This window comes from Oncorhynchus kisutch, linkage group LG16 (assembly GCF_002021735.2).
Source record: "Oncorhynchus kisutch isolate 150728-3 linkage group LG16, Okis_V2, whole genome shotgun sequence".
Classification (NCBI taxonomy): domain Eukaryota; kingdom Metazoa; phylum Chordata; class Actinopteri; order Salmoniformes; family Salmonidae; genus Oncorhynchus; species Oncorhynchus kisutch.
In genome coordinates this window covers 10459904-10485459 of record NC_034189.2, presented here as the reverse complement: position 1 = coordinate 10485459, position 25556 = coordinate 10459904, and the positions used below count along the sequence as shown (strand labels likewise).

At 49.5% G+C, this 25556-nt stretch overlaps 1 protein-coding gene across 4 annotated transcripts in view; it reads right to left on the bottom strand.

Annotated features, from left to right (window-relative positions):
* Positions 1-359: 359 nt before the first annotated feature.
* The window catches only part of LOC109882781 (H(+)/Cl(-) exchange transporter 5), a 39618-nt gene continuing 14421 nt past the window's right edge, over positions 360-25556 (bottom strand). For 3 of the 4 annotated variants that reach the window (XM_031791776.1, XM_031791775.1, XM_031791774.1), the window contains exons 7-18: positions 23589-23685; positions 15314-15423; positions 15054-15134; positions 14620-14854; positions 14293-14479; positions 14063-14222; positions 13244-13430; positions 10988-11190; positions 10619-10814; positions 9220-9327; positions 9032-9140; positions 360-5652 (exon numbers count right to left, since the gene is read on the bottom strand). In XM_031791776.1, coding sequence (XP_031647636.1) covers positions 5562-5652; positions 9032-9140; positions 9220-9327; positions 10619-10814; positions 10988-11190; positions 13244-13430; positions 14063-14222; positions 14293-14479; positions 14620-14854; positions 15054-15134; positions 15314-15423; positions 23589-23685 — 1764 coding nt within the window. In that variant the 3' untranslated portion in view covers positions 360-5561. The remainder of the gene's footprint in view (positions 5653-9031; positions 9141-9219; positions 9328-10618; positions 10815-10987; positions 11191-13243; positions 13431-14062; positions 14223-14292; positions 14480-14619; positions 14855-15053; positions 15135-15313; positions 15424-23588; positions 23686-25556) is intronic. The other variant, XR_004203354.1, reaches the window with a different exon arrangement.

Here is a 25556-nt window from a genome sequence, read left to right as displayed (position 1 = left end):
CTCAAGGACGATCAATGGAAACAGGATGCACCTGAGCTCAATGTTGAGTCTCATAGCAAAGGGTCTGAATACTTACGTATTTAATAAAAAAATTTAAAACATTTTTTAAAAAAATGCTAAAATTTCTAAAAACCTGTTTTCGCTTTGTCATTATGGAGTATTGTGTGTAGATTGAGGAAAACATATTTTAACATTTTAGAATGAGGCTGCAACATAATGTGGAAAAAGGGGAAGGGGTCTGAATACTTTCCAAATGCACTGGACATGTTTGATCTGATTTAACCTGTTGCAGGGGTTTGGATTCCGTTGCATTAACATCAACAACGACATCACATTTCAGACACACACACACACGTCTCTCTGAATGCATAATTTAGATTTAATCAATTTAGCTGACACTATATTTAGATCACAAACCCCATAACATTACAATCATAATGAAACATACATTTCCTTCTGTGCAAAAATAAATAATCATACAATAATTTAAACAAACTGGTACATCATGTGAACAAAAAACTATACAGACCATTAATCATATAAAAGTGTGTGTAAGCTCTTAGCAGAGCTAAAACATACATGTCATCATCGCTCATATAACATGTACGTAATGTAAGCTCTTAGCAGAGCTAAAACATACATGTCATCATCGCTCATATAACATGTACGTAATGTAAGCTCTTAGCAGTGCTAAAACATACATGTCATCATCGCTCATATAACATGTACGTAATGTAAGCTCTTAGCAGTGCTAAAACATACATGTCATCATCGCTCATATAACATGTACGTAATGTAAGCTCTTAGCAGTGCTAAAACATACATGTCATCATCGCTCATATAACATGTACGTAATGTAAGCTCTTAGCAGTGCTAAAACATACATGTCATCATCGCTCATAACATGTACGTAATGTAAGCTCTTAGCAGTGCTAAAACATACGTCATCATCGCTCATATAACATGTACGTAATGTAAGCTCTTAGCAGAGTGCTTTGATAAATGTCCATGCGTATTTGTCTTCATTCTGAAAGGAAATTCTGTAGAAACCTTTGAGTTTCTGGGGAAAATGTGTGTCTTGGGGATTTGGGCCCGACCCTAGTGATTGATGGGATGGACGAGACCCAGGGGGGGGCTCTCTTTGGTCCACAGTCTTGTACATCAAGGGTTTTCCTTAATGTAATTGTTGGATCTAACCCCCTGACCTCTCATATCAACCTCTCTGAAGGGTAAATAAAGAGTGGTGTTTGGTGTTATTATCCACACGAGGAAAAATACTATTTTAGGCTCAGGGGTTATGGAAAATAGGATTTTGAATGAGAGTCAATTATTTGGTCCCCGCAAGAATAGGAAAAAGAGAGAGAGCCAGAGTGTGTGTACCTCTCCTTTCATACCAACCCTATCTAAAAGAGTCAATAACAAACACCACCATCTATATTACACACATCTAGACAGAGCGCACACACACAGAATGGACTCATCTATATTACACACAGAGCAACAGACATAGAAATAGGTCAGACAGAATGGACTCACCCTTTAGAAAAAAGGGTTGATTGTCCTTAAGCCAGATGGTCTTCTAGTATATTGTGCATGGTTTCACCGTGTAGTCATCTAGGGTGGGGTCAAATAGAATCCCCAGAGTATTTAGACAGTTCTAGAATATAGACAAAAAAAGTTCCTACACTTACTGCCAAGTGTTTTGGTAAATTCTTGGTATTGTTCCGTATAACAGCCAACTTCAACTGAGCGTTAAGGAATTCTGATTTCCAAGTGACAATTTACATGAGCCACAGAGTTGAAATCAAGGCATATCAATTACATGTAAGACATTGAACAGCGTAATTGCGTGTCTATGTCCTGAAGTGTGGTATGATGGGGTGACAGTGAAGGCTACAGGGCCTTGTTTGACTCAACTTTCCCTCTCTCCTTTGTTCACACTCCTGAGAAAAATACTGAATACTGAACTATTCCCTCCTTTAAATCTCTCTTTTCACAACCTCCCAACCTGTCCCCCCCCCCCTGTCGTTGTCATATCAACAGTGTTGGCATTACCTCCATAGTTATCAGTCTACAGAGGTCTGTGTTGCTCTAAGAGGCAGTCAGGAAATGTGCTTCTAATGAGCTTTCACACCTCCTCACCCCCTAAAACCCCTGTCTGTGGCGAGGTGTAAGACATTAATCAACAACAGCCTGGATAGACCAATTGGGTGCCAGACAGAGAAAAACACAGACACACAGCCTCTCACAGAGCACTCTGAGCCCACTGCCGAGACTTCATGGGGAATTTAGACTCTTCTAGAATTCTGGGAGGGGGACAAATATGGGAATCCCTCATAGGGTATGGTAACAATACAACATTCCACGTTCAGAATGACAAATCATTTCATTTCTGATAGGCTTCTTAGGAACTGCCAGAGGTGCTCATTGTAAGTAGTCTCAGCGATAGTGCTTTTAAACCCCAACTAGCAGACAAAGGCTGGCAGTAGCATAGGAAGTGGTCCCTACAGCATGGAGAAATAAAGAAACTGGCCAGGGCCCGGCACAAACTAGACCACACCTTATTGCACTTCCTGTTACAAGACAAGAGAGAAAGGTCACGCGGCGGTCATGTCTAGACGGGATACAGCTTTTGTCAAATTGACATCAAAAGTAGATTTTCTTTAGCATTTTAGCTAACCTTAACCTAATTCTCCTAACCGTAACCTAAATTTGCCTAACCGTAACCTAATTTTCCTGACCTGCTGCGTAAGTTATAGTTAACCTGCTGCGAAAAAGTCCATTTTGACAAAAGCTGTATCCCTTCTAGACTAAACCGCACGCAGCTCGACAGGCAGGCAGCATTGTGACATCATATTTGGAATATGTGAGAGAGAGAGACGGTGGGGACAGAAGAGGGAGGGGTTGTCTAAGGACAGAGAATGGAGAGGGTGGATAGGCAGATGGGATGACAACATTTCTATAAAAATGAGAAGACCAGGGAAAAAAAAATGCAATAAAAAGATGGTCATTTGGTCCTCCAGGGCCATATGAATGGGATATGTCCCAAACGGTGCCCTATCCACTATAAGCCCTGGTCAAAAGTAGTGAACTATATAGAGAATAGGGTGTCATTTGGGACACAGACATAAGGAGATGGTTATGACAATCGGATCACCATTGTTGATTATAAACACAACGCTTCCCATGAGCTCATCACACACACACACACACAGTTTGATTCACGATCCCTAAAAAAAAAATTCAGAATCAGAAAGAGAGAAGAGATTAAACTCAAAGTCCCAAAGTCCTATTTAAACCAACAACTTCACAAACTTGGAAAGGCAAAATAGTTTATGTACAACTCTCAGAAACGTGAGAGTCCATTTTGGCAAATTCCCATGTCTGTAAAATATTCCCTAGGACACACAAAGGGGCCTAAAGAAAGACCTTGAAAGAGGCCAATCCACCCCTATATGACTCAACGTGAATCAAGGGGGCCTGCTCCGACTCTACCACTGAACCCAACACACACACAGACACGTGTCGTCTGATGTGTCGGTGTTTGAGGAATGTGTGGCTCTGAGCAGCTCTGTAACCTGATCTCCATGTGAAGCGTCTTTGGATCCGTCTCCCTCTCTCTAATATCCTGTAGCTAAAAGCATTCTATTCTAATAGCCCGTGTGTGTTGTTAACCTCTTCCCACGCCTGTCGCACATCAAAGTGATGAACAACCGGGTTGTCATGGTAACACACCCATGTGATAATGGGGGCTATTTTAGGAGGAGTTCTAACACTTCGATGTTTCCCTTTTGTGTTCTATCTTTATCTCAGCAATACGGCGATCCAGATGGATCCTACGGCGATCCAGATGGATCCTACGGCGATCCAGATGGATCCTACGGCGATCCAGATGGATCCTACGGCGATCCAGATGGATCCTACGGCGATCCAGATGGATCTGAAATGGAACCCTAATTCCCTACATAGTGTACTACTGCATCAGTAACAGTTTGGTCAGCACTTCCCCACCACCTCTCCTCAACAGTCCTTTTCTCTAAAGGCTCAGTGGAACATTGTGTTTTACATCATAATTAGCCATTTCTGAAATTCTCACTTTTCATACCTCCATCTCACCCTCATCCTTCCATCTCATCTCTCTCTCTCTCGCTCTCTCTGTGTACAGCTATAGTACTGGTTGCAGTGCAGGAAAGAGTTCTGTCTATTAGTTCGGCAGGTGTATTACATGTTAGTCATTTAGCAGACACTCTTATCCAGAGTGACTTACAGGAGCTATTAGGGTAAGTGCCTTGCTCAAGGGCATGTTGACAGACTCTTCACCTAGTCGGTTCGGGAATTCAAACCAGCGACCTTTCAGTTACTGGCCCAACACTCTTATCCGCTAGGATTCCTGCCTCCCAATCATTTCCCTTCTCAGTGTGTTCTCTCCTATTTCTCCATCCTCTTTGTATAAATGTGTCCATAATACTGTATCCACCAGCCCTCTTCTTTAGGTGAGACCTATTGAGAAAACAAGACCGTGTCATCCCTCCTATAGGCTGGTGTCCTCCTCCCATAAAGAAGTGGATGGATGGAAACAGGGAGGAGACGAGCTCAGTTGAAGAAGGTCTTCATTTGCCAGAGGTCCGCTTCCTAGTCTCAGAGGTGTGGAGAGGGAGGGAGTCTGGGTCTCCGTTGACGAGGACAGAGTCTGGGTCTCCGTTGACGAGGACAGAGTCTGGGTCTCCGTTGACGAGGACAGAGTCTGGGTCTCCGTTGACGAGGACAGAGTCTGGGTCTCCGTTGACGAGGACAGAGTCTGGGTCTCCGTTGACGAGGACAGAGTCTGGGTCTCCGTTGACGAGGACAGAGTCTGGGTCTCCGTTGACGAGGACAGAGTCTGGGTCTCCGTTGACGAGGACAGAGTCTGGGTCTCCGTTGACGAGGACAGAGTCTGGGTCTCCGTTGACGAGGACAGAGTCTGGGTCTCCGTTGACGAGGACAGAGTCTGGGTCTCCGTTGACGAGGACAGAGTCTGGGTCTCCGTTGACGAGGACAGAGTCTGGGTCTCCGTTGACGAGGACAGAGTCTGGGTCTCCGTTGACGAGGACAGAGTCTGGGTCTCCGTTGACGAGGACAGAGTCTAGGGCTCCGTTGACGAGGACAGAGTCTAGGGCTCCGTTGACGAGGACAGAGTCTGGGTCTCCGTTGACGAGGACAGAGTCTGGGTCTCCGTTGAAGAGGACAGAGTCTGGGTCTCCGTTGAAGAGGACAGAGTCTGGGTCTCCGTTGAAGAGGACAGAGTCTGGGTCTCCGTTGAAGAGGACAGAGTCTGGGTCTCCGTTGAAGAGGATAGAGTCTGGGTCTCAGTTGAAGAGGATAGAGTCTGGGTCTCAGTTGAAGAGGATAGAGTCTGGGTCTCAGTTGAAGAGGATAGAGTCTGGGTCTCAGTTGAAGAGGATAGAGTCTGGGTCTCAGTTGAAGAGGATAGAGTCTGGGTCTCAGTTGAAGAGGATAGAGTCTGGGTCTCAGTTGAAGAGGATAGAGTCTGGGTCTCAGTTGAAGAGGATAGAGTCTGGGTCTCAGTTGAAGAGGATAGAGTCTGGGTCTCTGTTGGACATCTGAGCCATGTGCTTCAGAATGTCTTTCTTAGTGATGATTCCCAGCAACCTCCTGAGATAGAGGAATACAGAGAGAGAGGAATACAGAGAGAGAGAGGAGAGGGGGAGAAGAGAGAGAGTTTACCATTAGAAATTAATAATGTGTTTACAAAGAGACAACTTCCAGCCAAAACAGCATTCTTCAATTTAAATCAAGAGAAGAGAGAAGAGTGACAGAGACAGATAGATGGAGAGACAGACAGAGAGCGAGACAGAGAGGCTGTGTGTGCCTCGATCTAGGTTGGGCAAAACTAAACATGGCGGGGTTCGCCTTAGCAATCTCACTGGAATAAAGACCTCCTCCATTCCTGTCATTATTGAAAGAGATCATGATACCTCACATCTCAAAATAGGGCTACTTAATGTTAGATCCCTCACTTCCAAAGCAGTTATAGTCAATGAACTAATAACTGATCATAATCTTGATGTGATTGGCCTGACTGAAACATGGCTTAAGCCTGATGAATTTACTGTGTTAAATGAGGCCTCACCTCCTAGTTACACTAGTGACCATATCCCCCACGCATTTTAATAGCTACTGTTTACAGGCCTCCTGGGCCATATACAGCGTTCCTCCCTGAGTTCCCTGAATTCCTATCGGACCTTGTAGTCATGGCAGATAATATTCACATTTTTGGTGACTTTAATATTCACATGGAAAAGTTAACAGACCCACACCAAAAGGCTTTCGGAGCCATCATCGACTGGACCTAGTTTTGTCCCGTGGGAATAAATATTGTGGAGCTAAATGTTTTTCCTCATAATCCTGGACAATCGGACCACCATTTTATTACGTTCGCAAACACAACAAATAATCTGCACAGACCCCAACGAAGGATTATCAAAAGCCGTGCTATAAATTTTCGGAAAACCCAAAGATTCCTGGATTCCCTCCACCTACCCAAGGACGTCAGAGTACAAAAATCAGTTAACCACCTAACTGAGGAACTCAATTTAACCTTGCGTAATACCCTAGATGCAGTCGCACCCCTGAAAACAAATAACATTTGTCATAAGTAACTAACTGACTTGCCTAGTTAAATAAAGGTTAAATAAATAAGAAACTAGCTCCCTGGTACACAGAAAATACCCGAGACCTGAAGCAAGCTTCCAGAAAATTGGAACGGAAATGGCGCCACACCAAACTGGAAGTCTTCCGACTAGCTTGGAAAGACAGTACTATGCAGTATCAAAGAGCCCTCACTGCTGCTCGATCATCCTATTTTTCCAACTTAATTGAGGAAAATAAGAACAATCCTAAATGTATTTTTGATACTGTCACAAAGCTAACTAAAAAGCAGCATTCCCCAAGAGAGGATGGCTTTCACTTCAGCAGTGATACATTCATGAACTTCTTTGATGAAAAGATTATGATCATTAGAAAGCAAATGACAGACTCCTCTTTAAATCTGTGTATTCCTCCAAAGCTCAGTTGTCCTGAGTCTGCACAACACTGCCAGGACCTAGGATCAAGGGGGACACTCAAGTGTTTTAGTACTATATCTCTTCACACAATGATGAAAATAATCATGGCCTCTAAACCTTCAAGCTGCATACTGGACCCTATTCCAACTAAACTACTGAAAGAGCTGCTTCCTGTGCTTGGCCCTCCTATGTTGAACATAATAAACGTCTCTCTATCCACCGGATGTGTACCAAACTCACTAAAAGTGGCAGTAATAAAGCCTCTCTTGAAAAAGCCAAACCTTGACCCAGAAAATATATATTTTTTAAAGCCTATATTGAATCTCTCATTCCTCTCAAAAATGTTTGAAAAAACTGTTGCGCGGCAACTCACTGCCGAGGCTCTGCATCTGTTTGGCCCTGTCCGGGGATATTGTCGGACGGGGCCACAGTGTCTCCCGATCCCTCCTGTCTCAGCCTCCAGTATTTATGCTGCAGTAGTTTGTGTCGGGGGGGTCAGTCTGTTATAGCTGGAGCATTTCTCCTGTCTTATCCGGTGTGAATTTAAGTTTCTCTCTCTGAGCGAAATAGAGAGAAGAGGATAATGCCTCAGGACTAACTGGCCTGATGACTCCTTGCTGTCCCCAGTCCACCTGGTCGTGCTATGGAACCCTGAACTGTTCACTGGACGTGCTACCTGCGGTTTTCAGGTAGCACGAGATACTCTGAATGATCGGCTATGAAAAGCCAACTGACATTTACTCCTGAGGTGCTGACCTGTTGCACCCTCTACAAACACTGGGATTATTATTATCTGACCCTGCTGGTCATCTATGAACGTTTGAACATCTTGGCCATGTTCTGTTATAATCTCCACCCAGCACAGCCAGAAGAGGACTGGTCACCACTCATAGCCTGGTTCCTCTCTCGGTTCTGGCCTTTCTAGGGAGTTTTTCCTGGCCACAGTGCTTCTACACCTGCATTACTTGCTGTTTGGGGTTTTAGGCTGTTTTCTGTACAGCACTTTGAGATATCAGCTGATGTAAGAAGGGCTTTATAAATACCACTGATTGACTGATTGATTGGTTGATTGATTGATTGAGGTGAGAGGGATATGTATGAGTGTTTGTTCTCTGGCCTCTAGTGGTGGAGTGATGCAAGTTGGCAGAGCTAGAGATCTACTGTCAGTCATTCCCTGGAAATCTTCACACACAAGGGTGTTAAACCCATACCATTTTTATTGCATTCAATGCTTATAAAAAATATCTTAATTCAATACAGAATTGCATTAAAAAAAAAAGAATACCCAGCCAAAACCTGTGTCTCCACTATATATGGTTGATAAGTTCCAGAATATATCGTCAGAGAGTGTAGAATGATCAGAGTGAATAGAACGTCATTATGACCACGGTCATCATCATAAGAGGTCATTGCTCAATAGAACTCTACGTTCCAACGTCAACTGACATACTAGCTAATGGCTGCAGGCTCCTGTGTGACAACATGGGGCTTTTCGAAATTAAATCCACAGAAAACTAAACTATATTGGGTCTATATATTTATTAATTTACAAAGCGAACAGACTGAATTTCCAAATCTACCCTCCCCAAAGACGATCTTTTCTAGTTTTCATGGCATATTTCTGAATCTCTGTCTTTAAAATGTCAATAGAAACAGCCCCTCACCGTTGAGTGACTGGGGTTGGAGGAATAGAAAGCCTCTGATCTGGTGATGAAAATGACGAGGGTATCAAGTGGACTTTGGTTGGTCCAAGCCCTGGAAACACCTCCAAATGTTACCACCTCCCAATGCCGAAAAATGGAAGAGGTAGAACCAAGAACTGGGCAGTTTAAACTAGCAACAGCCTCAACCCCAACAATAGCTTCAACTTGCCCAAATCCTCTCAGATCTCCACATATGCAAAGGGCCTAGGATGTAGGGGTTGATTTAGGACCAGGCTGTACAGTAACCACTACTTTCCTACTCACCCGTTGTGTGTAACCAGACACTGTCTGAGTCCCAGCTTCCTGAAGATGTCCACAGCTATCGCCATGGGGGTGTGGTCTGTCACAGTGAAGGGACTAAGGTCCAGGATACCTACAGCATAGAACATAAGAACATGCAAACATACCGTCATATAGAAACATACCGTCTGAGTGTGCGTGTGTGTTCTTACCTCGTAGTTTGACGACAGGGGGGCCGGAGAAGGGCTGGGGGGGCGCGTGTTCCAAGAAGAACACTAGCGAGGCACTGACCACCCCATCCTGTCGCTTTCGGGCGTTGTCTAGCAGGGGAGTAGAGGGAGGGAACGCGGGAGGAGTTATTCATAGCTGCACACAACTATACTATACACTGGGTGGACAAAACATTAAGAACACCTGCTCTTTCCATGACAGACTGACCAGGTGAAAGCTATGAACCCTTATTGATGTCACTTGTTAAACCCACTTCAATCAGTATAGATGAAGGGGAGGAGACGGGTTAAAGAAGGATTTAAGCCTTTGAGACATGGATTGTGTATGTGAGCCATTCAGAGGGTGAATGGGCAAGACTAAATACTGAAGTGTCTTTGAACGAGGTATGGCAGTAGGTGCCAGGCGCACCAGTTTGAGTCAAGAACTGCAACACTGCTGGGTTTTTCAAACTCAACAGCTTCCTGTGTGTATCAAGAAAGGTCCACCACCCAAAGGACATCCAGACAGCTTGACACAACTGTGGGAAGCATTGGAGTCAACATGGGGGGACAGGTCCCTGTGGAACGATCTCTACACCTTGTAGAGTCAAATTGAGGCTGTTCTCAGGGCACCACAATATTAGGACAGTGTTCTTAATGTTTTGTACACACACAGTGATATGCAAAACACACACTGACTTGTAATTTATAATGGGCCTCAGACAGACAGACCTGAAGATCACACATTAACAGACACACGTTAGCAAGTACAGGTCAGACACACAGTCTAACCTTGATACACCTTATTGTCAACTATGTCCATTGGCAAACACACACACCCTGTGGCACTGATTGGCAAACACACTATGCAAACAGAGAGAGCGAGAGACAGACAGAAAGAGAGAGAGAGAGACAGAGAGAGACAGAGAGAGACAGAGAGAGACAGAGAGAGACAGAAAGAGAGAGACAGAGAGAGACAGACAGAAAGAGAGAGAAAGAGAGAGACAGACAGACAGAGAGACAGAGACAGACAGACAGAGAGACAGAGACAGACAGACAGAGAGACAGAGACAGACAGACAGAGAGACAGAGACAGACAGACAGAGGGAGAGACAGAGGGAGAGACAGAGGGAGAGACAGAGGGAGAGACAGAGGGAGAGACAGAGGGAGAGACAGAGGGAGAGACAGAGGGAGAGACAGAGGGAGAGACAGAGGGAGAGACAGAGGGAGAGACAGAGGGAGAGACAGAGGGAGAGACAGAGGGAGAGACAGAGGGAGAGACAGAGGGAGAGACAGAGGGAGAGACAGAGGGAGAGACAGAGGGAGAGACAGAGGGAGAGACAGAGGGAGAGACAGAGGGAGAGACAGAGAGACACAGTCACATATAGACAGAGATACTCACCTAGAGATATGACCAGGTCCCTCCTCAGTACGAAGCCCACTAGTCTCTGAGACTCCTGTGACACCACCACGGGGAAGCCACTGTAGTCAGTGTCTGCTATCACCCCTTCTATCTCCCCTACACTCATACCCTCCTGAGTGAGCACGACTAGGAGAGGGTCCGACTGCCTAGGGCGCATCACATCCTGAGCCAGGGTCTGAGAGGAGTTAAGACAGGATCAGAGGAACCTCAAAGCTCTATATAGGCTAAATGAAAGACAAGAAAAATACTACTTTTCCAACATAAAGCAATCTTACTTTGTTAGGATGAGAATTAGCAGATGGAATCTGTGATTCGTGCTCCCTGACGAAAATAAATAAATATAAAGACCTTGTGCCCATACTCCTCTTTGGTTTCCAGGAAGGGGTAACCGTTGAGTCTGATGTGGGCTTCGTAGATCCCCTCACGCCCCAACGCGTCCGCTACCCACTTAGAGGTCATGATCGCAGCCATCAGAGGAACAATGTACTCCAGACCGCCCGTCAGCTCAAACATGATGACCACCAGCGATATGGTCATACGGGTGACACCACCTGGAGGGAGAAGAACGGTATTCGTCAAAGACAGGGAGGGAGAAGAACGGTATTCGTCAAAGACAGGGAGGGAGAGGGTATTCGTCAAAGACAGGGAGGGAGAGGGTATTCGTCAAAGACAGGGAGGGAGAGGGTATTCGTCAAAGACAGGGAGGGAGAGGGTATTCGTCAAAGACAGGGAGGGAGAGGGTATTCGTCAAAGACAGGGAGGGAGAGGGTATTCGTCAAAGACGGAGGGAGAGGGTATTCGTCAAAGACGGAGGGAGAGGGTATTCGTCAAAGACGGAGGGAGAGGGTATTCGTCAAAGACGGAGGGAGAGTATTCGTCAAAGACGGAGGGAGGGTATTCGTCAAAGACGGAGGGAGGGTATTCGTCAAAGACGGAGGGAGGGTATTCGTCAAAGACGGAGGGAGGGTATTCGTCAAAGACGGAGGGAGGGTATTCTTCAAAGACGGAGGGAGAGAGAGGGTATTCGTCAAAGACGGAGGGAGAGAGAGGGTATTCGTCAAAGACGGAGGGAGAGAGAGGGTATTCGTCAAAGACGGAGGGAGAGAGAGGGTATTCGTCAAAGACGGAGGGAGAGAGAGGGTATTCGTCAAAGACGGAGGGAGAGAGAGGGTATTCGTCAAAGACGGAGGGAGAGAGAGGGTATTCGTCAAAGACGGAGGGAGAGAGAGGGTATTCGTCAAAGACGGAGGGAGAGAGAGGGTATTCGTCAAAGACGGAGGGAGAGAGAGGGTATTCGTCAAAGACGGAGGGAGGGAGAGAGGGTATTCGTCAAAGACGGAGGGAGGGAGAGAGGGTATTCGCCAAAGACGGGGGAGGGAGAGGGTATTCGCCAAAGGGGGAGGGAGAGGGTATTCGCCAAAGGGGGAGGGAGAGAGGGTATTCGTCAAAGGGGGAGGGAGAGAGTTTATTCGTCAAAGGGGGATGGAGAGGGTATTCGTCAAAGGGGGAGGGAGAGGGTATTCGTCAAAGGGGGAGGGAGAGGGTATTCGTCAAAGGGGGAGGGAGAGGGTATTCGTCAAAGACGGAGGGAGAGGGTATTCGTCAAAGACGGAGGGAGAGGGTATTCGTCAAAGACGGAGGGAGAGGGTATTCGTCAAAGACGGAGGGAGAGGGTATTCGTCAAAGACGGAGGGAGAGGGTATTCGTCAAAGACGGAGGGAGAGGGTATTCGTCAAAGACGGAGGGAGAGGGTATTCGTCAAAGACGGAGGGAGAGGGTATTCGTCAAAGACAGGGAGGGAGAGGGTATTCGTCAAAGACAGGGAGGGAGAGGGTATTCGTCAAAGGGGGAGGGAGAGAGGGTATTCGTCAAAGGGGGAGGGAGAGGGTATTCGTCAAAGGGGGGAGGGAGAGGGTATTCGTCAAAGGGGGAGGGAGAGAGGGTATTCGTCAAAGGGGGAGGGAGAGAGGGTATTCGTCAAAGACAGGGAGGGAGAGGGTATTCTTCAAAGACAGGGAGGGAGAGGGTATTCGTCAAAGGGGGAGGGAGAGAGGGTATTCGTCAAAGACAGGGAGGGAGAGGGTATTCGTCAAAGACAGGGAGGGAGAGAGGGTATTCGTCAAAGGGGGAGGGAGTGGGTATTCGTCAAAGGGGGAGGGAGAGGGATGGGACAGTATCTTGGAAGACACTTCTGACGACTACATACTAAAAAGGAGCACTATAGAAGTGTGATTTGAACCGCTAAGATAAACCCCAGACATAAAGCAACCCCGCCGTAGTGGTCTAACCCCGCCGTAGTGGTCTAACCCCGCCGTAGTAGTCTAACCCCACCGTAGTGGTCTAACCCCACCGTAGTACTGTAGTGACCTCCTCACCTAGACATACATCAACCCCACCATAGTACTGTAGTGACCTCACCTAGACATGCAGCTGCCCCCCACCATAGTACCCTAGTGACCTCCTCACCTAGACATGCAGCTGCCCCCCACCATAGTACCCTAGTGACCTCCTCACCTAGACATGCAGCTGCCCCATAGTACTGTAGTGACCTCCTCACCTAGACATGCAGCTGCTCCCACCATAGTACCCTAGTGACCTCCTCACCTAGACATGCAGCTGCCCCCACCATAGCGTAGAGCCCTGGTGTGATACAGTCCGCCCCTGATGAGCACCAGCCCTTGACGATGAGCCAGTCATGATGGTTCAACGCCATCTGTTCCATGGCAACTCCCAGCAGTCTGCCTACTATCGCCCCTACAGCCATACTGGGGATGAAGAGACCGGAAGGGACCTGGAGAGATGAGCATGGAACCAATTGTCAAATAATGATTGTTCTTCTTGCTGTTACTAGTGTCCTAGCCACGGGGTGTACTTGTACAACAAGCTGCCTACTACAGAAACAGGAGATGGGCCCCTACCCTATGGGCCGTTCTGGCTCGGACAAGGTTATTAGAGAATATATCACAGATTAATTTTATCAAAAATATGTAAACCGGGCCTCCCGGGTGGCGCAGTGGTCTAAGGCCACCAGAGACTCTGGGTTCGAGCCCAGGCTCTGTCGCGACAGATGTCCTTGTCTCATCGCGCACCTCCAGTGGAGGGCCGGGCGCAGTGCGCACCAACCAAGGTCACCAGGTGTTTCCTCCGACACATTGGTGCGGCTGGCTTCCAGGTTGGATGGCGCACTGTGTTAAGAAGCAGTAACTTGGTTGGGTTGTGTTTCGGAGGACGCATGACTTTCAACCTTCGTCTCTTCCGACCCCGTACGGGAGTTGTAGCGATGAGACAAGATAGTAACTACTAACAATTGGATACCACGAAATTGGGGAAAAAAGGGGGTAAAATAAATAAATATATAAGTAAAACAAGATTAAAAAAAAAAAGTATCATCATCATCACACAACCCACCTATCCCACACCTACCTTCATGCCGAAGGTAACCACAGTGACCAGCATCTTGAAGAAGAGTGCCAGAGCCAGTTGCCATAGCGCTGTGTACACACCTGGTCCAGCTGGCCTATCAGGGAGTGTGTTACTGAACGCCCTATCAGCAAGGCTGGCACTAAACACACCAGAGTCAGACCTGAAGGAATTAAATAAGTAAATATTAGTTGACAACGTTTAAAAAACACACTCCCTCCCCCAGTTAGTACCTGTTCTCAGAGCTGTTGTAGTCACACAGCTGTGAGGAATCCAGTAGAGAACAGTCATTAAACAGTTCTGAGATCAGTTCTGACCCACTCATCCTGGTGTAACTGTTCGGGAAGGAGAGGAGGGCTGTGATTCCAGTTACCACCAAGACCTCCAGCACCGGGTAGTGGCCCAGACGAGTGGTCTTACCTGAGGAGGAGGAGGAAGTCCATCACTTCATTATTGTGACAATTAATAAATCATTCAATCAGCTAGTCAATCAAAACTGGAACAGGAGAGAAACAGGCTCATTCATTATAGTCTCTCTCTCATCCCTCCCTCCTACTCACGCCTTCTGCACCAGGCGATATTAGCCCTGATGAAGAGCGCCCCCCAGAGGCCACCGAAGATGCCCAGCAGGGTGAACGGGACCAGCTCCACCATGTGCCAGGGGGTATGGAACTCTACGTAGAACAAGACCAGTCGGCTGTTACCGAACGGGTTGATGGAGCGCAGAGTGAAGGCTGCCACCAACGCAGCGAAGAACGACCTCCACAGAGTCTTCAGAGGGAAGTAGTAGCTCACCTGGGCAGAGGGAGAAGAGAGAAGGAAGTCTCCTTCACGGTCAAAAGGACTAGTTTCACGCAGTAGTAAGCCTTTGTTCAAGTCTCTTACTTACAGTAACATTGGTGAAGAAAAAGTAACATTGGTGAAATCTCAGAGCTTAGACCTGATTGTTTTAATGTTCTAATTCAGGTTAAGAGTTGGACATGGGTTCCCTTACCTCCTCCAGACTGAACAGCACTCCTCCTATAGGAGCGCCAAAGGCCACAGACACGCCCACTGCTGCGGCTGCAGATAACACCTAGGACAGATGGGTAGATCACTATATACTAACACAAAATATTCAGATGAAGGTAATGGAGACAATAAGAGGAGGCCTCTGCACAGTATTGAGATGCAACCATGATTCTAACAAAATGAACAATTATCTATTCCACCTCTACTGAGATGATTCAAACATCCGTCTTTCTCTTCTCTCACCTCTCGTCGTTTTGCTTCGTTCTGTCGGTACTTTGTGAACAGATGACAGAGGATGTTGGCACAGCAACATGCTACATGGACCAGGGGTCCTTCCTTGCCAAGACTGAGACCTGTAGAGACAAAGACAAGACAGTTTGTGTAGAGACAGAGCGACAGAGAAAGCGAGAGAGAGCGACAGAGAGCGAGCGAGCGAGAGCGACAGAGAGAGCGAGAGAGAGCGACAGAGAAAGCGACAGAGAGCGACAGAGAAAGCGACAGAGCGACAGAGAAAGCGACAGAGCGACAGAGAAAGCGACAGAGCGACAGAGAAAGCGACAGAGCGACAGAGAAAGCGACAGAGCGACAGAGAAAGCGACAGAGCGACAGAGAAAGCGACAGAGCGACAGAGAAAGCGACAGAGCGACAGAGAGAGCGACAGAGCGACAGAGAGAGCGACAGAGCGACAGAGAGAGCGACAGAGCGACAGAGAGAGCGACAGAGAGAGCGACAGAGAGAGCGACAGAGAGAGCGACAGAGAGAGCGACAGAGAGAGCGACGGAGAGAGCGACGGAGAGAGCGACAGAGAGAGCGACAGAGAGAGCGACAGAGAGAGCGACAGAGAGAGCGACAGAGAGAGCGACAGAGAGAGCGACAGAGAGAGCGACAGAGAGAGCGACAGAGAGAGCGACAGAGAGAGCGACAGAGAGCGCGACAGAGAGCGCGACAGAGAGAGCGACAGAGAGAGCGACAGAGAGAGCGACAGAGAGAGCGACAGAGCGACAGAGAAAGCGATAGAGCGACAGAAAGCGACAGAGCGACAGAGAAAGCGACAGAGCGACAGAGAAAGCGACAGAGCGACAGAGAAAGCGACAGAAAGCGACAGAGAGAGCGACAGAGCGACAGAGAGAGCGACAGAGCGACAGAGAGAGCGACAGAGAGAGCGACAGAGAGAGCGACAGAGAGAGCGACAGAGAGAGCGACAGAGAGAGCGACAGAGAGAGCGACAGAGAGAGCGACAGAGAGAGCGACAGAGAGAGCGACAGAGAGCGCGACAGAGAGCGCGAGAGAGAGAGCGAGAGAGAGAGCGAGAGAGAGAGCGAGAGAGAGAGCGAGAGAGAGAGCGAGAGAGAGAGCGAGAGAGAGAGCGAGAGAGAGAGCGAGAGAGAGAGCGAGAGAGAGCGAGAGAGAGCGACAGAGAGCGAGAGAGAGCGACAGAGAGCGACAGAGAGCGACAGAGAAAGCGACAGAGAGAGCGACAGAGAGAGCGACAGAGCGACAGAGAAAGCGAGAGCGACAGAGAGCGAGAGAAAGCGACAGAGAGAGCGACAGAGAGCGAGAGAAAGCGACAGAGAGCGACAGAGAAAGCGACAGAGAAAGCGACAGAGCGACAGAGAAAGCGAGAGCGACAGAGAGCGAGAGAAAGCGACAGAGAGCGACAGAGAGCGAGAGAAAGCGACAGAGAGCGACAGAGAGAGCGACAGAGAGCGCGACAGAGAGCGCGACAGAGAGCGCGACAGAGAGAGCGACAGAGCGACAGAGAAAGCGACAGAGAAAGCGAGAGCGACAGAGAAAGCGAGAGCGACAGAGAAAGCGACAGAGAAAGCGAGAGCGACAGAGAAAGCGACAGAGAGCGAGAGAAAGCGACAGAGAAAGCGACAGAGCGACAGAGAAAGCGAGAGCGACAGAGAGCGAGAGAAAGCGACAGAGAGCGACAGAGAGCGAGAGAAAGCGACAGAGAGCGACAGAGAGAGCGACAGAGAGCGCGACAGAGAGCGCGACAGAGAGAGCGACAGAGCGACAGAGAAAGCGACAGAGAAAGCGAGAGCGACAGAGAAAGCGACAGAGAGCGACAGAGAGAGCGACAGAGAGCGCGAGAGAGAAAGCGAGAGAAAGCGAGAGAGCGACAGAGCGCGACAGAGCGAGAGAGAGCGACAGAGCGAGAGAGAGCGACAGAGCGAGAGAGAGCGACAGAGCGAGAGAGAGCGACAGAGCGAGAGAGAGCGACAGAGCGAGAGAAAGCGACAGAGCGAGAGAAAGCGACAGAGCGAGAGAGAGCGAGAGAGCGAGAGAAAGCGACAGAGCGAGAGAGAGCGAGAGAGCGACAGAGAGAGCGAGAGAGCGACAGAGAGAGCGAGAGAGCGACAGAGAGAGCGAGAGAGCGACAGAGAGAGCGAGAGAGCGACAGAGAGAGCGACAGAGAGAGCGACAGAGAGCGCGACAGAGAGCGCGACAGCGACAGAGAAAGCGAGAGCGACAGAGAAAGCGAGAGCGACAGAGAAAGCGAGAGCGACAGAGAAAGCGAGAGCGACAGAGAAAGCGAGAGCGACAGAGAAAGCGAGAGCGACAGAGAAAGCGAGAGCGACAGAGAAAGCGAGAGCGACAGAGAAAGCGAGAGCGACAGAGAAAGCGAGAGCGACAGAGAAAGCGACAGAGAGAGAGAGAGCGACAGAGAAAGCGACAGAGAGAGAAAGCGAGAGCGACAGAGAGCGACAGAGAGCGAGAGAAAGCGAGAGAAAGCGACAGAGAAAGCGACAGAGAAAGCGACAGAGAAAGCGACAGAGAGCGAGAGAAAGCGACAGAGAGCGAGAGAAAGCGACAGAGAGCGAGAGAAAGCGACAGAGAGCGCGACAGAGAGCGCGACAGAGAGCGCGACAGAGAGCGCGACAGAGAGCGCGACAGAGAGCGCGACAGAGAGCGCGACAGAGAGCGCGACAGAGAGCGCGACAGAGAGCGCGACAGAGAGCGCGACAGAGAGCGCGACAGAGAGCGCGACAGAGAAAGCGACAGAGAAAGCGACAGAGAAAGCGAGAGCGACAGAGAAAGCGACAGAGAGAGAAAGCGAGCGACAGAGAGCGACAGAGAGCGAGAGAAAGCGACAGAGAGAAAGCGAGAGCGACAGAGAGCGACAGAGAGCGAGAGAAAGCGACAGAGAGAGCGACAGAGAGCGAGAGAAAGCGACAGAGAGAGCGACAGAGAGCGAGAGAAAGCGACAGAGAGAGCGACAGAGAGCGCGACAGAGAGAGAAAGCGAGAGCGACAGAGAGCGACAGAGAGCGAGAGAAAGCGAGAGAAAGCGACAGAGAGAGCGACAGAGAGCGAGAGAAAGCGACAGAGAGCGCGACAGAGCGACAGAGAAAGCGACAGAGCGACAGAGAAAGCGACAGAGCGACAGAGAAAGCGACAGAGCGACAGGACAAAGCGACAGAGAGCGCGACAGAGCGACAGAGCGCGACAGAGAGCGACAGAGAAAGCGACAGAGAAAGCGACAGAGAAAAGCGACAGAGAGCGAGAGAAAGCGACAGAGAGCGCGACAGAGCGACAGAGAATGCGACAGAGCGACAGAGAAAGCGACAGAGCGACAGAGAATGCGACCAGAGCGACAGAGAAAGCGACAAGAGAGAGCGACAGAGAGCGCGAGAGCGACAGAGAAAGCGAGAGCGACAGAGAAAGCGAGAGCGACAGAGAAAGCGAGAGCGACAGAGAAAGCGAGAGCGACAGAGAAAGCGAGAGCGACAGAGAAAGCGAGAGCGACAGAGAAAGCGAGAGCGACAGAGAAAGCGACAGAGAGAGAAAGCGAGAGCGACAGAGAGCGACAGAGAGCGAGAGAAAGCGACAGAGAGAGCGACAGAGAGCGAGAGAAAGCGACAGAGAGCGACAGAGAGAGCGACAGAGAGCGCGACAGAGAGCGACAGAGAGCGCGACAGAGAGAGAAAGCGAGAGCGACAGAGAGCGACAGAGAGCGAGAGAAAGCGAGAGAAAGCGACAGAGAAAGCGACAGAGAAAGCGACAGAGAAAGCGAGAGAAAGCGACAGAGAGCGCGACAGAGAGGCGACAGAGAGCGCGACAGGACAGAGAGCGCGACAGAGAGCGCGACAGAGAGCGCGACAGAGAGCGCGACAGAGAGCGCGACAGAGAGCGCGACAGAGAGCGCGACAGAGAGCGCGACAGAGAGCGCGACAGAGCGACAGAGAAAGCGACAGAGCGACAGAGAAAGCGAGAGCGACAGAGAAAGCGACAGAGAGAGAAAGCGAGAGCGACAGAGAGCGACAGAGAGCGAGAGAAAGCGAGAGCGACAGAGAGCGACAGAGAGCGAGAGAAAGCGACAGAGAGAAAGCGAGAGCGACAGAGAGCGACAGAGAGCGAGAGAAAGCGACAGAGAGAGCGACAGAGAGCGAGAGAAAGCGACAGAGAGAGCGACAGAGAGCGAGAGAAAGCGACAGAGAGAGCGACAGAGAGCGCGACAGAGAGAGAAAGCGAGAGCGACAGAGAGCGAGAGAAAGCGACAGAGAGAGCGACAGAGAGCGAGAGAAAGCGACAGAGAGCGCGACAGAGCGACAGAGAAAGCGACAGAGCGACAGAGAAAGCGACAGAGCGACAGAGAAAGCGACAGAGCGACAGACAAAGCGACAGAGAGCGCGACAGAGCGACAGAGCGCGACAGAGAGCGACAGAGAAAGCGACAGAGAGCGAGAGAAAGCGACAGAGAGCGAGAGAAAGCGACAGAGAGCGCGACAGAGCGACAGAGAATGCGACAGAGCGACAGAGAAAGCGACAGAGCGACAGAGAATGCGACAGAGCGACAGAGAAAGCGACAGAGAGAGCGACAGAGAGAGCGACAGAGAGAGCGACAGAGAGAGCGACAGAGAGAGAGCGAGAGAGAGAGCGAGAGAGAAAGCGAGAGAGAAAGCGAGAGAGCGACAGAGCGAGAGAGCGCGACAGAGCGAGAGAGAGCGACAGAGCGAGAGAGAGCGACAGAGCGAGAGAGAGCGACAGAGAGAGCGAGAGTGCGACAGAGAGAGCGAGAGTGCGACAGAGAGAGCGAGAGTGCGACAGAGAGAGCGACAGAGAGAGAGATAGAGAAAGAGCGACAGAGAGAGAAAGCGCGAGAGAGAGAGCGAGAGAGAGCGAGAGAGAAAGCGAGAGAGAGAGAGAGAGAGAGAAAGCGCGAGAGAGAGAGAGAGATAGAGAAAGCGCGAGAGAGAGAGAGAAAGCGCGAGAGAGATAGAGAAAGCGCGAGAGAGAGAGAGAGAGAAAGCGCGAGAGAGAGAGAGAAAGCGCGAGAGAGAGAGAGAAAGCGCGAGAGAGAGAGAGAAAGCGACAGAGAGAGAGAGCGAGAGAGAAAGCGACAGAGAGAGAGAGAGATAGAGAAAGCGCGAGAGAGAGAGAGAAAGCGCGAGAGAGAGATAGAGATAGAGAAAGCGCGAGAGAGAGAGAGAAAGCGCGAGAGAGAGAGAGAAAGCGCGAGAGCGAGAGAGAAAGCGACAGAGCGAGAGAGAAAGCGACAGAGAGCGAGAGAGAAAGCGACAGAGAGAGAGAAAGCGACAGAGAGCGAGAGAGAAAGCGACAGAGAGCGAGAGAGAAAGCGACAGAGAGCGAGAGAGAAAGCGACAGAGAGCGAGAGAGAAAGCGACAGAGAGCGAGAGAGAAAGCGACAGAGAGCGAGAGAGAAAGCGACAGAGAGCGAGAGAGAAAGCGACAGAGAGCGAGAGAGAAAGCGACAGAGAGCGAGAGAGAAAGCGACAGAGAGCGAGAGAGAAAGCGACAGAGAGCGAGAGAGAAAGCGCAGAGAGCGAGAGAGAAAGCGACAGAGAGCGAGAGAGAAAGCGACAGAGAGCGAGAGAGAAAGCGACAGAGAGCGAGAGAGAAAGCGACAGAGCGAGAGAGAAAGCGACAGAGAGCGAGAGAGAAAGCGACAGAGAGCGAGAGAGAAAGCGACAGAGAGCGAGAGAGAAAGCGACAGAGAGCGAGAGAGAAAGCGACAGAGAGCGAGAGAGAAAGCGACAGAGAGCGAGAGCGAGAGAAAGCGACAGAGAGAGAGAGCGAGAGAGAAAGCGACAGAGAAAGCGACAGAGAGAGAGAGCGAGAGAGAAAGCGACAGAGAGAGAGAGCGAGAGAGAAAGCGACAGAGAGAGAGAGCGAGAGAGAAAGCGACAGAGAGAGAGAGCGAGAGAGAAAGCGACAGAGAGAGAGAGCGAGAGAGAAAGCGACAGAGAGAGAGCGAGAGAGAAAGCGACAGAGAGCGAGAGCGAGAGAGAAAGCGACAGAGAGAGAGCGAGAGAGAAAGCGACAGAGAGAGAGAGCACGACAGCGCGACAGAGCGAGAGAGAGCGACAGAGCGAGAGAGAGCGACAGAGCGAGAGAGAGCGACAGAGCGAGAGAGAGCGACAGAGCGAGAGAGAGCGACAGAGCGAGAGAGAGCGACAGAGCGAGAGAGAGCGACAGAGCGAGAGAGAGCGACAGAGCGAGAGAGAGCGACAGAGCGAGAGAGAGCGAGAGAGAGCGACAGAGCGAGAGAGAGCGACAGAGCGACAGAGAGCGACAGAGAGAGAGATAGAGAAAGCGCGAGAGAGAGAGCGAGAGCGAGAGATAGAGAAAGCGCGAGAGAGAGAGAGAGATAGAGAAAGCGCGAGAGAGAGCGAGAGAGAGAGATAGAGAAAGCGCGAGAGAGAGCGAGAGAGAGAGATAGAGAAAGCGCGAGAGAGAGCGAGAGAGAGAGATAGAGAAAGCGCGAGAGAGAGCGAGAGAGAGAGATAGAGAAAGCGCGAGAGAGAGAGCGAGAGAGAGAGATAGAGAAAGCGCGAGAGAGAGAGCGAGAGAGAGAGATAGAGAAAGCGCGAGAGAGAGAGCGAGAGAGAGAGATAGAGAAAGCGCGAGAGAGAGAGCGAGAGAGAGAGATAGAGAAAGCGCGAGAGAGAGAGCGAGAGAGAGAGATAGAGAAAGCGAGAGAGAGAGAGCGAGAGAGAGAGATAGAGAAAGCGAGAGAGAGAGAGCGAGAGAGAGAGAGATAGAGAAAGCGCGAGAGAGAGAGCGAGAGAGAGAGAGATAGAGAAAGCGACAGAAAGAGCGACAGAGAGAGCGAGAGAGAAAGCGACAGAGAGAGAGAAAGCGACAGAGAGAGAGAGCGAGAGAGAAAGCGACAGAGAGAGAGAGCGACAGAGAGAGAGAGCGAGAGAGAAAGCGACAGAGAGAGAGCGAGAGAGAGCGACAGAGAGAGAGAGCGAGAGAGAAAGCGACAGAGAGAGAGAGCGAGAGAGAAAGCGACAGAGAGAGCGACAGAGAGCGAGAGAAAGCGACAGAGAGAGCGACAGAGCGAGAGAGAAAGCGACAGAGCGAGAGAGCGACAGAGAGCGACAGAGAGCGACAGAGAGCGACAGAGCGAGAGAGAGCGACAGAGCGAGAGAGAGCGACAGAGCGAGAGAGAGCGACAGAGCGAGAGAGAGCGACAGAGCGAGAGAGAGCGACAGAGAGAGAGATAGAGAAAGCGCGAGAGAGAGAGCGAGAGAGAGAGATAGAGAAAGCGCGAGAGAGAGCGAGAGAGAGAGAGAGAAAGCGACAGAAAGAGCGACAGAGAGAGCGAGAGAGAGCGAGAGAGAAAGCGACAGAGAGAGCGAGAGAGCGAGAGAGAAAGCGACAGAGAGAGAGCGAGAGAGCGAGAGAGAAAGCGACAGAGAGAGAGAGCGAGAGAGAAAGCGACAGAGAGAGAGCAAGCCACAGAGAGAGAGAGCGAGAGAGAAAGCGACAGAGAGAGAGAGCGACAGAGAGAGAGAGCGACAGAGAGAGAGAGCGAGAGAGCACGACAGAGAGAGAGAGCGAGAGAGCGCGACAGAGAGAGAGCGAGAGAGCGCGACAGAGAGAGAGAGCGAGAGAGCGCGACAGAGAGAGAGAGCGAGACAGTGAGAGAGAGCGCGACAGAGAGCGACAGAGAGAGAGAGCGAGAGAGCGCGACAGAGAGAGAGAGAAAGCGACAGAGAGAGAGAGCGAGAGAGCGCGACAGAGCGAGAGAGCGCGACAGAGAGCGACAGAGAGCGACAGAGCGACAGATCGACAGAGAAAGCGAGAGAGCGACAGAGAAAGCGAGAGAGCGACAGAGAAAGCGAGAGAGCGACAGAGAAAGCGAGAGAGCGACAGAGAAAGCGAGAGAGCGACAGAGAACGCGAGAGAGAGCGACAGAGAACGCGAGAGAGAGCGACAGAGAACGCGAGAGAGAGCGACAGAACGACAGAGAAAGCGACAGAGAGAAAGCGAGAGAGAAAGCGACAGAGAGAAAGCGACAGAGAAAGCGACAGAGAAAGCGAGAGAGAAAGAGAGAGAGAAAGCACGAGAGAGAAAGCACGAGAGAGAAAGCACGAGAGAGAAAGCACGAGAGAGAAAGCACGAGAGAGAAAGCACGAGAGAGAAAGCACGAGAGAGAAAGCGAGAGAGAAAGCGAGAGAGAAAGCGAGAGAGAAAGCGAGAGAGAAAGCGAGAGAGAAAGCGGGAGAGAAAGCGGGAGAGAAAGCGGGAGTGTGAGAGCAGTACCAGAAGAGACAGCCAGGACCAGGGTAATTGTCTTGATGATTAGGGTCCATTTCCCCAGGTAGCCTCTAATGATGAACCCAGAGAGGATGGTCTTTATCTGGGGAGACACGAGAGGGGAGAAGGGGTTAGGGTCTGGAGGTCATGGAGAAAACCAACTGAGGCTTCTGTAGAAGCAAGGAAGCAAAGACATTTGGTTCAAGTTCATTAGGGCACGCTGTAGCAAATCATTTTTCAACGAAATATGAAAACAAGTTTATGATTGGTCACATTCAGGTGGTCGATCCTTGTTTCAGTTGGTTGGGTTTAAAACGCTAGAAAACTAAGTGAAAAACCCAAACGAACAAAAACTCAACCAGACAGTTTGCAGAACAAAGATAAGCTAACTTGATCACTCCGAGCGAGAAGAACATGTGGTCATCTAGTTTCAAAATGGTGTGGTTGTTGCAAAACAGTACCAATGTGTCAATAATGGGTTTTAAAACATCTCTCTTGAATGTGGGACCTTTGACAGGCTTTCACACTGCTGTTACCTCAGTTTGAGATGTCAGTCAACTCCCAATGGGACCGTCTCTTTCTCCTACAGGGTCTGTGTCCCACATAGCACCCTATTCATTATACAGTGCCCTATATGTGACCAGATAAATAGGGAACGGGGTGCAATGGGGTGCAATTTGAGACATAAAATAAATAAAAAAGTGGTAACATTTATTTAACTAGGTGAGTCAGTTAAAGAACAAATTCTTATTTACAATGACGGCCCACCCAGGCCAAACCCGGCCGACGCTGGGCCAATTGTGCGCCGCCCTATGGGACACCCAATCACAGCCGGTTGTGATACAGCCTGGATTCGTTGTACATCTCCCCATTACAAATCATGAAGGGATTCATTGTTTTGCTTTGGTGACATTTGTCCCAATATCACGAGGGAAATAAAAATGCAGTCGTTTTTTGACACGTTGTGTGTGTGTGTGTGTGTGTGTTTGTATGTGTGTGTTTGTTTGCTGTAAATGAGTGTGTGTGTGTGTGTGTTCTGCCACCAAAAAAACAAGGAACAGATCTGATTCTATGAGTGAGCCAAACATATTAATGGACAGTGTGTCTGCCAGCGTCATGATGCTAGTGTGTGTGTGTGTGTGTGTGTGTCAGTAGTTGTGGCTACAACTGAACGTGTTTTAGCCCAATTTCGAAGGACAAGAGGTCAGTGACAACCCCAATAACACAGATATGGTCTTCACTCCAAAACAAACTGGCCGCATCCCAAACGGCACTCGATTCCAGTGTCCTAGTGAATTTTTACAGAGGATAAGGATGCCATTTTCTCAAAAATACAGACAAGGGCGATCACGGTATGGCTTTAAACACCTGGTAGTGATTACATTTCAAAAAATTGTACAAAAAAATAAATAAGTGAGTTTCTGAAATTCAAAGCAAAATGTTCATGTTGATATGTCAGAGTATGTTTTCAAAGAGAAATATGGATTTTTTTGGTGAGGTATTAGTCACTTCAAAAGGGCTGTTACGTGTCATTGTGCTTTAAGTGATGTAAAATCACACATCCCAATTGTTTTTAATATGTTTTTGTATTTTTCTGAAATATCTCCTTGAGCCATCTTAGCGCTCTGGGTTTGTTTACGGAAGTAAAACTGGGTCTGAGTTTCTAAAAGGTTCAATAGAATTGGACGCACTTCAATGAGACTGAAAAAGGCCAGGAGAGACAAACAAATATTCTTTCAGAAAAACAGCTCCAGTCTTTTGTAACACTTTTGTCATATCTGACAGTGTCTGTCTGTCTGTCTGTCTGTCTGTCTGTCTGTCTGTCTGTCTGTCTGTGTCTCTGTGTGTGTCTCTGTCTGTGTGTGTCTCTGTCTGTGTGTGTCTCTGTCTGTGTGTGTCTCTGTCTGTGTGTGTCTCTGTCTGTGTGTGTCTCTGTCTGTGTGTGTCTCTGTCTGTGTGTGTCTCTGTCTGTGT